The following is a 15,819-nucleotide window of genomic DNA, read 5'->3' as shown; positions in this document are numbered from 1 at the left end:
AGAACACTAGATATTAATAGCAGCTACACGGCGGCATGACCGGCATAACTATTAGCCTATACTTACTATAGCTAGTAGCTATAAACGCATTAATTTAACTAACGCCGGCGTAGTTAATAGGTCTACTACTACCTCCTTTAAATTAACAAAGGAGCTAGCAATAGACTTACTAAGGCGCTATTGCCTACCCTTACAACTACTACTACCGGCAAGAGCAGCAACAACAACACTACTATAGCTATATAGTTAAGCTATTTATAGCACTAAGGGCTTACTATGCCGTAAACAGACAGCTATATTAAGCTCTAAGTTTACTATAGCGCTCTAAGTCGATTGTAGCTATAAACAACACCTTCTTATTAATTGCTATTACTTATTCTTATCGAACGAGAGCTTCTAATTAGTCTAGCATCGCTTAGTAACCGGATCGTAACTATTTCTATTAAAACTACGTGTATATACGACTTTATACCGCTAACTACCTGCAAGGACTAAATAAGCCAATTGTGCACCTTAAAACGTCCGTGCGCGTCCGTCGCGGAGCTCGGAGGTATCCGGACTGTATGCCACGTAGTCCGATCTGTATGCTGTTTAGCAAAGCCCGGTAGGTGGCCGATCAATTGCCGGCGCTACGAGCTTACCCCTGAAGTTGACTATGAACCATGTCCTGCGGTGAATCATCGCCATTACCTCGAGCTTACATCGTCGCAGAAACATCGGCATCGCCCTCGGTACTTTCGTGCCAGAGGTTGAATCACGGGGCAAACAGAATCCAGAGCTTGCATATCGTGGAGTGATCATTGTGTTGACGAGGACAAAGCATTACATTCTCTGAGCAATCTAGCTGCAGCATCGCACTCCTCCATGGCCATTCCATGACTTCCAACCTCACCATTTCTCCCTAGTGATGACCAAACTCCTTGTCTCCACGCTGTGGCGCCTGGGAGCCTCTGGTCCAGCCAATGGGTTGTCAAAGGACACATGTGGACAGACTTCATGGGGAACTGGCGTCAGCCCGCGATCGACGCTGGTCATAATCATCGTTCTGGATGGCACGTACATCTTGCGTTCGATTCCGACTTGCTGTCGTAGGACAAGAAGACCAACGGCTCGTTGCTGCGTTGCAATGGCAACCAGTACCAGCGCTGAGTCTCGTTGTAGGATAAGTGGTATATCTCTTGTAGCCATTGCGGATACACTCGATCGGTAGGAATCAGGTCTTTAGCATCGATGGAGCTGGCATCGCAAACCGCGAGAGGGCGATCTTCGCACACTGGGTTGATCGTGCGCCAGGTACTGCAAGTAGTTAGCGTGGTCGAGGTACGTTCGCAGGCTGTGTCCAGTAGAGACCCACTTCACGATGCGGATGCGATATCCTGGTGACAGGAACTCCCGCTGTTGCTCCGGTGTCAGAAGACGTGACACGAAATCGGTTATCGTGTCGATCGTGATGTCTGCCATCGTCAGTGTCCGACTCGTTGACCGGGATCGATGAACGACTGACCGACTGCAAGACCAAATCAGCAGGTTGCTCACTCGAAACGATTCAGTGTTACTTACCGTGTGCCCCTTTGGCAACTTGATCGACATGTTGTGGGTCATCTGGGTCATATGCTTCGACCTTCACAGGCGCATTCCGGCGACGCTGTCTCTGTGTTCAGTGGGCATTCCAATGTTCAGGTCGAAGCTGCACTTACACGATAGTCATAACAAGTCACCAGTTCCGCTTCGAAATACTCCTGCAGCATCTGCTCGGTCTCTCTCTGGTAGGCTGTTGCGACTTCTCCGCTAGAGCCATCTTCCGGCAGGAATTTGGACTCATGTTCGATGAAGCAGAAGCCAGTCTTCTCAAGACTAACGTTTGCATCTCGCATACTGCGCAATGGCACCGGCTTCGGGTCCCAAATTACGTTGGACAGCTTCACGGCCTCCAGGTCGATGTCAACGCCGGACGCAGGATGGAGATAGTATGGCTTTTCTTCCTGATATCGATCGGCCAGGAAGTCGATTGAGGCATGGATTGGGTTCATCGTCGCGGCCATCGTTGCGTGGTGGATTCCAAAGACTGGAACTCAAGGAGGAAGAGAAGGTGTTGCTATCGACCTGGGGTCTGTCGTCGAGCTGTCGAAGGTTGTCGAGCCGGTGGTTGTTCTGGCAAATGGGATGCATGTGACTGAACCACTCGCGAGCTTGTGAAGCGGTGAGCTCGTCTCCCGATGCGTCGCCGGATAAGCGCTGGAGGATCGCACGAGGAGGTCATAGCCACACGGGGACAGTTCGGTATCCCCATCGGTATGAGCAAAATTTCTGTTCCTCGTCTGACCATACTGACCACGGTATGGGGATCGTGAGCCTTTGGCGAACGGGAAAATGACTTATGTGGTGCAGCTGACCACCACGATAGGAGCTTGCCATATCTGTAGCGAATGAGACAATTCATGCGTTATCGAGCAATGTGGTCTCCCGGAGATACCCCAGAATAACGACAAAGGCCAGCAGGAGTGGCACGATGACTTAAGTAGCAGGTCGACCTCCGGAGATTTTGAAAGACCATCAAACTCACTTCCATCGCAAACATCAAGACTCTTCTGAACAATATACAAACATGGTGTCCGACAACGCGTCCAACCCGTCCTCCCGCAGGTCGTCCTCGGAAGACCTCAATGCACTCTACAACGTGCTCGGCGATCGCTCCGGCTACCCAACCCGTCAGTTCACGACTCGAGGCTGGCACCAGCAAATGCACCTTCTGGGAGCTGCCCATGAAATCAATGAGCCCTCCGTCCGTGGAGGCGAATGCTACACTGCCGGCACTGGCGGCCGCGGTCCTGTCCTTGGAGGCGAATGCTATACTGCTGGCACTGGTGGCCGCGGACCCGTCCTTGGAGGCGAATGCTATACTGCTGGTACTGGAGGCCGCGGTCCTGTCCTTGGAGGCGAATGCTATACTGCTGGTACCGGCGGCCGTGGTCCTGTCCTTGGCGGAGTGTGCTACACGGCGGGTACCGGTGGTCGCGGTCCTGTCCTTGGCGGCGCATTCTACTCGGCCGGCACTGGAGGTCGTGGTGCTGTAAGTTCTCCCGCGCGACGGACGTCCAAGATTGTGCTAACGTCGAGAAGGCACGCCACTAAGCGCCCAAGCATTGTGAAGAGGAGAGGCATCGCGGAGACGGAGGAGCCGGAACACAAGAACAAGGAGCATCTTCTCGCTCGTGGACGTCTTGATTGGCATTCGTTGCTTTTGTGGGTAGTCTTTCTTTGCATGATATCTTGTAACGCAGATACATCCGTACATGTATCCCACGACGACCACTCCGTCGTGTTGCCCGAGTTCCTTTGACCCCGTCGTGGTTTCGTTCGGCCGCAACGGCCAACTGATGACTTTTTGTGAAGCCTGACAACTCATCAGCATCGGGATGTTCGAGAAAAGAGTAATCTGATTGAATGTCCATGGACATACTTATGGCAGCGACCATACCAATAATTCCGCTTGCCTCCGCCCTCCAAACAACAGCCAGTGCAACGAGCATCGATATCGTAGCAGTCCTCGTCGATATTGTTGGGATCTGGACATTCGCGTGGTTGGATCAGATGTCCGCCAAAGTTTCGTTTTGGTGGAGACGGGTGAGGCTGTTGTTGTGACCAGGGGGACAGTGAGGAGCTTCATTTTCAGATTATCGAATGTCGGAGTAGGCTTGGGGTGAAAGTGTATAGTAGGAACCACGTGGGGCTGATGTATCGTGGAGAGGTCAGAGGGCAGAGAGAACAAGACCGTCGATGCTTGCCGTGTGAAGTTTCTCGTCGGTGATTGGACATGACGCCTGGCTCTGAGCACGACGGACATTGGCCCATTGAATCGGGGATGCTAGAGAGTGATGCGAATAATTGGTGAGTATTGACAGATTCCGGGATGCAGCCGGTCCACGGTGCAGGATACGAGTGCGGTGGATTGCGGCTGCGGAAGTGTCGGAGGAGCGTCGATGAAGTCCACGGTGTACGGATGCTGTAGGTTATGTGTAGGCGGAAAGGAGCATCCCAGCAGAAATGGCAATCGCCTATGGCAGCGCAATCGCCCGAGCTCTGAAGGTTTCGGAAACACGGATGAGGGATCGTTGGTCTTCGGACTGTAATCGAAGTCGTCCGCACCGTATCTCATGGCGCTGAGCTGGAGGCGGGACGTGGACTCCATAGAGAAGGAGTGAAGCGTGTTGATGTCGGATAGCTTGATCGACAGTCAGAGGTCCACGTCCAGCGACACGAAACATCCCCGCCGCCCGCTCCAATGTAATCAATCTCATTAGTTCAAGCAGAAGACGAGCCTTCGACCTCGAGCTGGGCCTCCACCCGTGTCGGATCGCACATTTGTTTCAGCAGTGGCCCGACTTTCGCCTTCGCTCTCCCATGCGTGAGCGAATGGTTTGGGGAGCAATTCACAGCAGGAAATTTCATTCGATGTAGCACCATAATCGAATAATCAAAGCTGATATAGCAGACTTTGTGAACGCAAGGTGGATACATCGACAGTACGCAGTTCCGACCGCATCCAAGAGTCAACAGCAAGACGTCCCAGCTCCAACGAAGTAGGAATCCACCGCGGTCAAGCCAAGTTGCAAGTCGCTCCTGCCACACCCTGACTGTTTATCTGTTGTTTGCATCCGTTCGGTTTGCCCGGGGTTTTGCACGGGTAGTCTGTAAAGAATGAGTAAGGATCGCCAATGTGTATTGTCAACTACACTTACGTGGCCAGCACGGGTAATTGCTGCCGTCGTCGCCGTGGCAATAGCCAATGCCCGCGCCAGTGTCAATGAAGCAATACTAGAAATTTTGTCAGCAAAAGCGGGTTGAAAATGTCCTGTAGAAGATTTACCGGGGATGCGAGGACGCTCGAAAGCATCGAAAGGTAAAGAGTGGTCTTGGTGAGGTGCATTGTTGATATTGTTTTGTGGGTTTTGTCGAGAAGGTTCTGTTTTGGAGACCGAGTGGGGATCTCGATTCGAGTTGCAAGAAGGAAGAGTTGGGTTGGAGAAGCGACTTTATGACAATCGACAGCCAGGGCGTGGACGCAACAAACGGCACCGGGCGGGGGTGACAGGCAGGGAAGCCGTGGTACTGAACCATGCGTATACGACAGGTCCGCTCTAGTTGTTTGGGATGTTCCTGGGATGTGTTCCACGCGACGCCGAAGCTGTCCAAACTCACCGTCGAAAACGAATGTTCGATGGACGACCATACACACGTCGTTGAGCAACCAGTGTGCTTGCACTCGTGCAGGGAGGATACTATCCCGTAACTCGTGCTTGTTGGTGAGACCGGATCCGCTTGATCTGAACTCTGTCGCCGACGCTTACACACCTTGGAAGAAGCACTACATTCCAGGACAGTGGCTGATGGATCAGCTGGGCATCCAGAAGGCGGTCGGTCCGTCTAGCCATGCTGGCATCGTCACCTCTTCCGTCGTCACAATCGGCTCTTCTCGTGCTCCCTCGCTCTCCATGGTTTACGACAGTACTTCTTCCACAGTGGCGGATCCGCCAGCTCCGATCTCTGTATCTGTCGGAGGTCATGACTTACGCTTCCATCTCGAATTGCCGCAAAATCCATACGTCCAACCAGGGCCATTCCCTTCATTTTGGTCATTGAGAAGAAGTGGCCTCCCAAGATTGTTTGTGTCGGCACCTTGCTGGTGATCCACGCAATGCATCATTGAGCCATATACTGCACCCTGAACCTTTCCACTGCTAAGCTGGGTCGAGAGCTGGTCGCCGGGCCCTTTGGAAATCAGTGACCGCGACGAGACGTTGTGTCCGTGTCGAGTGCCATGAGCTGCCGGATAAAGCACGCTTCAGACGAGCACGGCCAGAGACATCACCCTCCAAAAGACCTCACGAAAGATGTCAAGCCCAAAGCAAAAGACTGTCCTCATAACTGGCTGCTCTGCGGGTGGTATAGGCGCAGCCTGAATTACCAGCAATTCGACTTGCACGTCTTCGCCTCCGCTCGAAAAATGTCCAAGATTCCCTCCTCACTGTCATTCCTCCCCAACGTAACAACCTTGAGCCTGGACGTCTGCTCCCCATCCTCCATCGAAGCTGCCGTTCAACAAGTCGTCCGACCATCGTCCAACGGCAGCCTCGACGTCCTCGTCCACAACGCCGGCACACAACGCCGGCACGACACTGACGGCTCCAGTTCTTGACACACCCATCGAAGCAGCCCGCCACCAATTCGTATTACACGTCCTCGCCCCCTTACAAGTTACCCAAGCGTCGTTTGGAGAAGTCTATGGGGTTTGGAGGAGTCTATGGGGCTTCGAAAGCTGCTCTCACGACTCTGAGCGAGACGCTTCGACTTGAAGTCCAGCCATTGGTAATGAGAGTCGTCACGGTCGTGACGGGTATCATTGAGACGAAGCTGCATGAGAATGAGAGTGTCGTGGAACTGGGTGAGACCAGTTTTTATCTCCTGGAGGTGGAAGAGTATGCCAGGCGGGTCGTGAAGAAGATCGAATTTGGCGGTGTCAATAGGAAGATTTATGTTGGACCGCTGACGGCATTGTTCATTTGGATCAAGTGGTGGTGTCCGCAGTTCCTGTGGGTGAGTGCTTTGGTTTATGCTGTCTCGGCGAAGGCGGATGTTGTGCTGACCGAATAGGCTGCAGGATCGATTCACGATAAAGGCGGGACCGAAAGATCAGAATGAGTTGATCAGGAAGGCTAGCGCGAGACCTCCGAATTCAACACCGAGCAGACAGCGATCTGAACCGGAGACAGAGGCTGTCGTTACACCTGATCTGGACCCAATTATCGCCACTACGTAGCCGCTGCGTACGAAGACTAATGAATACCATCGCTTGAACGCTACACTCTGAGACAACGGCAAAGGCTCTTTTTTGCGGTTGGCAATATTCCCACATCTTCATCAAATCGATCATCCAAGCTGTTCGTGGCCTTTCGTGCTGCCGTCACTGTTGGTACTGCTTCGTGTGCTCCTGCCCGATTTGGCCTTAGGAGCTGGCTGATCTTCCTCGTCTTCCGTCGGTAGTGGTGAGGGCAATTGTGTAGGTTCCCGCGCCGACGATGAGGGCTCTGTCGAGGCCGCTTGCATCTCTGGAGCCTTTTCAGCGCTTGTCGTCTGCGCAGTGGCATGCTTTTTCAAATCGTGTAAAGGCAGTCCTCGCTCCGCCGCAATGCGCAAGGCCTCTTCTCGCTTTCGCTGCACGGCCGCTTCCTCTTCCTCTGCGACTCTTCGCTCCTGAGCCTCCAATTCAGCAAGATGAGGCGGAGACTGAGGATCCTCGTCTACGTCCAGTCCAGCATGAGGGCGTAGAATCTCCTTGGGAACAAGACCAGAGTCCAGCTCTGTGGCTTCAGGCAGATCATCTCGACTGATGGTGGTCGGAGTATGCTGACCGCTCGAGCTTGTCCGACTCGTGCCCTTCCTCGCACTCTTTGTACTCCTCGAAGAGAATGTCCGTCGTGTAGAGGCACGACTTCCTGCGCTAGGTCGCTTGCCTCTCTTATGCGACACAGGATTCGAACTTGAATCCGTCTCCGGTCCCGAATGCATCGTCCCTCGTCTTTTCCAAACCATTGCAAATTCATCGTCCAGCGGTATCGCATCGTCTTCTTCATCGGAAGGAAATAAGTCTCCTCGACTGCTATAACTGCTCGTCGTCTCCTGCGAAGCCTGTGTCCCGCTGCGCTTTCGCCGATGCGTCTTCGCTCGTCGTCCAATCCGGTCTGATCCTGACTCGTCCTCACCCAGTAAAGCTTCGCCCTCGGTCCTGTCTCTCCATCGCGAGCCTGGATGGTCCTGTAGATCCGCAACTGTAGGTTTGTACGGCGCTGGCTTGCCCGCGAATAGTCGTCCCCAGAATCCTCGCTGATTCACGACTGCGGCATCCACGCCCTCACCAATGCTTTTCCTCCGGCCTTTAGGGTAACTCATGCCTCTTTGCCTCGGTGGCTGCTGCTGTGCTGGTACCGCTGGTCCTGTCGTGCCGTAACCACCACCACTCCCACCCACAATCCGATCAAAGTCGTCCGCACCACCCCATCCCAGCAATCCATCCCTCTCCTCTTCATCCCAATCGTCATAGAAGTCAAAACTCAACTCCGCGCGATCTGCCCGCGCTGCTCTTGCCTTTCTCGCATTCCTCTTCCCTCCCACGCCAGGGCAACTCGCATCCACACAGTTTCCAAGGCAGTTCCCTACCGCTCCGAAGCACGGCTTGATGTAGTTCTGCGAGAAGATGTACAAGGACGATTGCGCGGTTTCGTTGGCGGACTCGAGGGTTTGTCCGATCTCGTTTAGTCGTCGTCGGAATCGAGGGTCCGTGGTGCGGTACATGGTGGAGGGAGTGGCTGCGGCGATGCGCTAGGCATCATATGCGCACGTATGGCAGCGTGGATAGCATTCCGATGTTGATGTCGTGACGTTGCGTTGCGGCGCATTCGAAAAGAGTTTAGCGTGGATAGTTCTACCGGTCTGCTGAGACTGAGAGGAGAGGAGAGGAGAAAAAGTAGACGGCTCCGTCACGCTCTCAGCTCAGACATTGGATCATGTGTCGGCGAGAAGCCAATGGAACGGTTCAATCCTGTAAATGATCCAGACGTCCCGTCTACTCCATTCCATTACATTCCCATGCGCCCACCCCCACCAGGTCGACATGGAAAGCCTGACAGCCGACGGACATTGCGAGATGAGTCTGACAGGACATCCTGGACACTGGCGGTGTTTGACGGCGAACGGGCGCCATCTCGTCGAGTAATATTTCAGCAGCTTTCCCATCTACTTCTCTCTCTCACTCTCTCACTCTCCTCAACCATTGCAAAGAAAAAGAAAAGAAAAACAGAGTTTCACCAAAAACTCCGTGCTCTCTCTACGATGCATGTCAAGCCGAGCGTCGTTCTTGCGCTTCTCTCCACTCTGCCAGCCCCGTAAGACATTCTCACGCACTACATATCGAGGCCGGGCTGATAGTTCCTACAGCATACATGCAGACAGTCACAACAAATGCGCCGCCTTTGTGAGAGGTGACAGCGTGAGTACTGTCCTGCCTTCAGTGCAATCCTGGCCCTCGGACCGAGCTGACGTTAGAACTCTTAGGACGACCACATCACGCAACACGCCTGCATACGCGCGCGGAATTGGTGGGCTGCTACTCACAAACTAGGCTGCGAAGACTGCCTCTATTACGACGAATGGGTATGTTTTCCCGACCCCGGCAGATTGCGACCAGTCTAACTTTGAGAACTAGTGTCAGTCTGGAGGTTTCGGCCTCGACGGAGACACCTGGAATTGGTACGCTCGCGATGTCTGCTACCGGTCGTACCCGGGCGACCCAGGCGACAAATGCGGAAAGCACCTTGAGGCACGATGCATCAACTACTAGACGGCGGTGACTTCTGGAGTTCATAGCGTGTGGGCCTCTGGGCCAACATGCCGAGAGAGAGAGAGAGAGAGAGAGAGAGAGATGGCCGCCAAACGCGGCAGGGTGACGGGATGGACTTGGCGGACAAATATCGGGCACTCTTACGGATTCGCGCATGGTGTATTTTAGCATGGTGTATTTTAGTATAATGCTTTTGGAGTTGCGGGCGCAAAGGGAATCTGCGGACGCCTTATTATAGCGCTAATTGTGCACAAGATCGCACATTTCTATAAGCGCGGAGGCAGTATGAACAATTTTTAATTTACGCTGTTTAAAAACACTAAAAACCGACCTTAGGTTTACTTGAACCCTTAAAGCCTTAGGCACCGTTTCACTTAAGGGCTCGTTATTATTATATAACTCGCTCGTTTTAGTTAGTCTATATAGCTTAAGGGCCTTCGCCCTTATAATTAGTATTATTCTTTTTTCCGCTTTTTAATTATCTAGTAGCTAAGAGCACTTAAGGCGGCTCCTTAGCCGTCTTACCGGCTAGCTCTACTACTTAAGGGTTAGAGCTAGCCGGATACTCGATTTATTACCTATTTAGCTAAACTAGCTTAAAACGATCCTAGTTTAAGACCTCCTTAGATCTATAGACTATACCGGACTTTCTACTTAGACTATATACCTAACTAGAATTACCGGATTTTCTATAGCCGGGGGTCCTATATATAGCAATTTACTCGGCGGTGCTATATATACTAGATTACTAACTTCTACTTAAATAATTAACGTAAAACTCGTTTTGCCTTAAGTTCGAGACTTAAAGTATAGAATTACCGTACTTAAAGCTAGTTACCTAAACACTTAAAGCGTACTATATTTAAACACGATAATAGCTAGAGCTACCTAGCTACTTAAGGAACTATAAGAAGGAAGTTATAACCCTTTAAGTTACCGAAATAATAATAGTAACTTAAATTCGATTAATAACCTATCCTACTAAGATAAGATATCTACTACTAGCTAAGCTAAAGGAACTATAGAGCTCCCTTCCCCGTACGACTTAAACCTAATAGTCGCTAAAGGAGAAGAGCTTAAGGAAGATAAGTAAGGCTATCTAAGCCTAACTAGCGAACTTAATCGTATTAAGAAATAAGCTAGCGATATAGGGGCGGCACCGTCTACTACTACTCGTCTCTTCCCTAAAGGGGACCCTTAGGCTAATCCTTAGACTAATCCCCTAGCTCTACTTAGAGCTAATATTACCTTCTATACTCCTACTTACCTAAGTCGGCCTATAAATATAGGCTTAGGGCCTACTCGATTTAGCGAGTATATAGCCGCCTTAAGGGAGATAGAAGAATATATTAATCGACTTAAAGCGGACACTATCCGACTTAAGGCCGAGAACGCCTACTTATCCTAGGAGCCTACTCGAGTAGGATCTACTAATAGGCCTATCTAAGGACTAAGCGAGCTAGGAGCCGTATAGTTTAAGCTATCCCTATATTAAGGAGATAACCTAGGATACGGCTTAAGTAACGACGAAGGACTAAGCCGTCCCTATTACTATACGTCTAGAATACTAAGTAGGGATATAGCTCCCCTTAATTCCTTAGATACTTCTATTAAGGCTTCCGTCTAGGTACTAGAGCTATACTAGGAAGATACTCGAAATAACGCTACTAATATCTAGGTTAGATCTATAGAGCGTTACTTAAGGTCTTAGATTACCTTAAGATAGAGGGGTATCCGCCTATCCGAAGCTAACCTTATTAAATTAGTAGGTAGCTAGATATAGCGTAACGCCCTTACTTAGTAGGAGGAATAAGAAGAGACTTATAGGCTTAAGATTAGTAAGGGTACTTATATTCTTAACTTAATACTTAGTAACCTCGTCTCTTATTTCTAGGATTATTATTACTAAGAGAAGCTCTAGAGATAATACTAAGCCCTTAAGTAAATAGGAGGTATTATTACCTTCTACTATAAGATCCTCTCTATAGCTCGTATACTTAAGCTAAGGCCTAATAACTTCTCTAATACTACTATCTTCTTTAATAGGCTTAAGCTATCGATCCGAGTAGAGCTTATTCGATATAAGCTTACCCCTTAAAAGGCTAGACTATAGGAGATTATAGACTAGGCTTAAGCTATCGATATAGCTAACTAGGAGGTTATAGATTCTTAAAGGGGCCCGAGAATAGATACCCCTACCTTTAAGGAAAACTATAATACTCTTACTAGGAAGGCTTTTAAACTAAGAAAGGTAAATAAGACTACCGTAGAGTATATTGCCGCTACCCTTAAATATATAGCTAACGATAATAGCTCTAAGCTACTATTAGGGTCCGACCGGAGTAAGCTCCGGCTCGAACTAGCGACCTTAGGGTTTAGGGTAGGGCGCTTTACTACTAGGCTAAAAGTGCTAAAAGATAAGAATCTTAGAACCTTGTTCTAAGATTGCGCCCTACTTTTAAAGGCTCGGCACAGCCGAGTTTATACCTTAGGCACCGCCTATAATAGCTACCTACTTAGGAGTATTTCTTAAAGTACTATAACTACGGAGTCGCCGGATATACCTAGTATTACTATTAGAAGAAGCTTAAGCTAGACTTATAGAAGAAATAGGACGACTATAATAGACGTAAGGGGGGCTTAAGTAAGCTAATAAAAAAATAGATAGCAACTTAGATACTAAGGATTCTAAGTTATCTATTATATTACCCTTATTACTTAGAATCCCTCCTAATACTTAACTTAACTACCTTAACGCTATAGGGCTAAACCTTTTAGTTACCTCTAGACATTTAGGTTTAAGTAAGTATTCTATTAAAGCTAAGTTCCTATTCGATACTAGGGCTACGCGCGTATACGTCTTACGAACGATCGCGGACTAGTTTCCGGAGGCTTAAGTAGCTATAGATTCCTAGACCGTAATTCTGCCTAACGGTATAGTAATAGAGACGACCCTTAAAGTTAAGCTACCTTACTAGCTACGTAACTTTAAGGGAGAGATTACTACTTAAGTATTAGACCTTACGAATTACGAAGTAATCCTTAGACTTAAATAGTTTAGGTAGTACTGCCCGACTATTAATTCCTTTACTAATAAGGTATACTTATACGATAAGGGGGTTAAGTATACTATACTATACTCTAGATATACTCCTAACTTAAGGAGCGTTCCGGTAGATAAGGATCTCTATTCCCTTAAGGAACTAGAGGATTTACTTAATATTAATCCTAATATGCCCTTATATCTCTTAAATATAGATAAATACTAGAAATAGTAATAAGAGAAGGAACGCGATCCTAAGGACGACCTAATATCCCTTAAGGAAGACGACGTTCCTCCTTCTTTAAGTAAGAAGCCTAGCTTAAGCCGTATTATCCTAAATAATAGAGACCTGTTTAGGTCTTCCTTACCTAATAAGCTACTAAAGGACCGGTTTATTATATATTTAATTAATACTAGGGACTATAAGCCGATTAATTAGTAGCCTTATTAGCTATTCTATACCTAATTACTTAAATAGGAGTCTTAGATTAAGGAACTCTAGAAGCGTAGGCTAATTAATAAGTCCTAGTCGGCTTAGGGGAGCCTAGTATTACTTATACCTAAGCTAGGGGGGAAATAGCAAATATACGTTAATTTTAGGGCTCTAAATAACGCTACTATTAAGGATCGATTCCCCCTTCCTTAGATTTCCGATTACTTAAATGCATTTTATAGTTTAAGGTACTTTACTAAGATTAACTTAACCTCCGGGTTCTAGTAGTTAAAGGTAAAGGAAAAGGACTAGTATAAGATAGTATTTAATACTCGCTAAGGTAAATACTACTTTAAGGTAATGCCCTTTAGCTTATATAATATACTAGTAAGCTTCTAGAGCTTAATAAATAAAGCCCTTAGGAAATATCTTTATAAGATATATATAGTTTACTTAGACGATATTATAATCTCCTCTAAGACCCTAGAGGAGCATAAAGTCTACTTAAGGGAAGTTCTAGATATCCTACGATCTTAAGAGCTATACTACTCCCTTAAGAAATATTATATTAGAGTTAAGGAATTCGACTTCTATAGATACCGAGTAACCTATAATTAAGTTAGGCCTATAAAAGACAAGATCTCTATTATTAGAGATTAGCTATAGCCGACTAACGCTTAAGAAGTACGGTAGTTTATTAGGCTAGCTTCCTTTTACTATAAGTACGTTAGAGACTTTGCTAGGCACGCTACTCTACTATCCGACCTCCTTAAGGAAGATAACTTACGACTACGTACTAAGAAGAAGCACCCTATTAAGTAGACTACCTAGTATACTATTACTTTTACGAAGCTTAAGGACGCCTTATATAGTAAGCTAGTACTAATTATGCTAGATACTAAGAAGCCCTTTATTATTAAAACGGATATAAGTAAGTAGGCGCTTAGTATAGTCCTCTATTAAGCTAACTCTAATAGGAAATTATATCTAGTTACTTTTAAGGGCCGTAAGCTATAAGGAGCAGAACTAAACTATCTAGTATATAAAAAGGAGCTCCTTACTATTAAGGAAGCCCTTCGAAAATAGAACTACTATATCGGTAATAGGACTAAGACTTAAGTAATTATAGATTATTATAGCCTATAGTACCTAAAAACCTCAAAGACTCTAACTAAGCGACTTATATACTAGATTAAAGAGTTTTAAGCTTATAATATTAACATCCGCTACCGTAAGGGGAGTAAGGCTATCGTTCCTAATACCCTCTCCTACCGCCCGGACTTAATAGAAGGTACCCTAGCTAATATAGTAGGGGAGGGTTCTACGTAGCCTAGGGATTAATTACTTAAACCCGCGGACTTCTTAACTACTCTACCTTGCTCCTTTAAGAAGAACGCTATAAGGGGGATAATTATATAAGGATTCTCCGAGTATAAGGTAGTTAATAGAGTAATCTATTTTAAATCTATAGGGGAGATGCCCGAGGATAAGAAGCTAAGCCGCTTAATTAAAAAGAAGGTATTAGATCTTATCCTTAAGGACGACCTCCTATATTATTACGAGGCTAATAGAAGCCTTATACCCTACGTAGATCCGGAATTCCGGTAGGACTTCCTTAAACGCTACTATAACGACTATAGGCACTTTATATTGTCTAGCGTTTATAGTATTCTTTAAGTAAGGAGCTAGTAGTAGTTACTTAAATAGGATGTTTATAACTACGTATCTACCTACCCCTAATATTAAGCTACGAAGAAGAGGTCTTAGAGTCCCTTATAGGAACCGCGATTCTACTAGGCTAACTCTAAGCTTAAGCCCTTCGAGCGCTAGGCAATTAATATTATTAGCCCGATGCCTATTATACTTAATAGTAACAAGTATATTATTATAGCCGTAGATTATGCTACTAGTTAGCTAGTTATAAGGGCTACCTCGAATTAAGAAACCGAGATAGTCGCTCGCTTTGTCTAAGAAGAAATCTATATAAACTTTAGTCCCCTAAGGGAGGTCCTTAGTAATAATAGATCTAACTTTATAAGTAAGGCGTTTAATATCCTTATAGATACCCTTTAAGCTAACTATAGGCTAACGATACCCTACTATCCTTATACGAATAGAAAGGTCGAAGCCTTAAATAGTATTCTTAGCCGAATCCTATCTAAAATATACTATAGTAAAAGCGTTTACGCTTAGGACTTATACTTACTAGAAGCCCTATATTTAAGTAGGATTAGGGCTTAGTCCGGTTATAGATATAGCCTCTTTTTCCTCTTATTCGGCTAATAGCCCCGAATACTTAAGGATTATCCGTATCTACGCCTAATATAGCTTAAGCCCGAGGATCCGGAATCTAGGTATTAAGTTATATAAAATGCTAGGACGATTGCCGTAGAGAAGCTACTTACGAAAGTAGTAAGAGCCGGCGCTATTAGTAGACATACCTTTAAGGAAACTAATAGTAAGTTTATTAAGGGAGACTTTGTCCTTATCTTAAATAAGACTAAGACGAAGCTCTAACCGACCTTCGTAGGTCCCTTTAAGGTAATTAAGCGAAGCTAGCTTAGTATATATACCTTAGAGTCCTACGACAGTTCTATAGTTAAGCACTAAGTATATAGTAATCGCCTAATCTGCGCTAACTATACTAGTTTTAGAGACTAGTAGAAGCGCTATAGATAGAAGATCTTACTTAAAGCCGCTAGCTAGGAGTTTAAGGATTCCTTACGTAATAATCTTATACTTAATCTACGCTTAAGTTTCTCTACTCTAGCGACTATTCCTAAGTAGAAGTAGGACAAGTTGTCTTTATAGTAGCTTAAACGGTTAGGAGCCCTTCGATTCCTTTTAGGGGAGGGCAAACCTTTAGATTCTTTAAAAACTAACGATTAGCTAAAGTTTTAATATAAGCTTAAACTCGCTACTAATAAGATCCGAAGAAAGTATAGAGAC

The 15,819-nt window shown here is 46.8% G+C and overlaps 2 protein-coding genes across 2 annotated transcripts; one reads left to right on the top strand and one right to left on the bottom strand.

Annotated features, from left to right (window-relative positions):
- Nucleotides 1-1,463: 1,463 nt before the first annotated feature.
- MYCGRDRAFT_100718 (uncharacterized protein) lies at nt 1,464-8,361 on the bottom strand (the record flags this gene model as incomplete). The annotated part of the gene is made up of 4 exons (XM_003850611.1): nt 1,464-1,507; nt 4,630-4,634; nt 7,076-7,298; nt 7,410-8,361. The coding sequence occupies 4 exons, from the start codon at nt 8,347-8,349 to the stop codon at nt 1,464-1,466; spliced, it is 1,212 nt and encodes a 403-aa protein (XP_003850659.1).
- A 525-nt stretch (nt 8,362-8,886) lies between these two features.
- MYCGRDRAFT_94383 (uncharacterized protein) lies at nt 8,887-9,394 on the top strand (the record flags this gene model as incomplete). The annotated part of the gene is made up of 4 exons (XM_003851160.1): nt 8,887-8,939; nt 8,992-9,043; nt 9,109-9,207; nt 9,260-9,394. The coding sequence occupies 4 exons, from the start codon at nt 8,887-8,889 to the stop codon at nt 9,392-9,394; spliced, it is 339 nt and encodes a 112-aa protein (XP_003851208.1).
- Nucleotides 9,395-15,819: the final 6,425 nt, after the last annotated feature.

The sequence above is a fragment of the Zymoseptoria tritici genome, chromosome 7 (assembly GCF_000219625.1).
Source record: "Zymoseptoria tritici IPO323 chromosome 7, whole genome shotgun sequence".
Taxonomy (NCBI): Eukaryota; Fungi; Ascomycota; class Dothideomycetes; order Mycosphaerellales; family Mycosphaerellaceae; genus Zymoseptoria; species Zymoseptoria tritici.
Note: the sequence above shows the minus strand (reverse complement) of the source record. Positions and strands in the feature narration are given on the sequence as shown.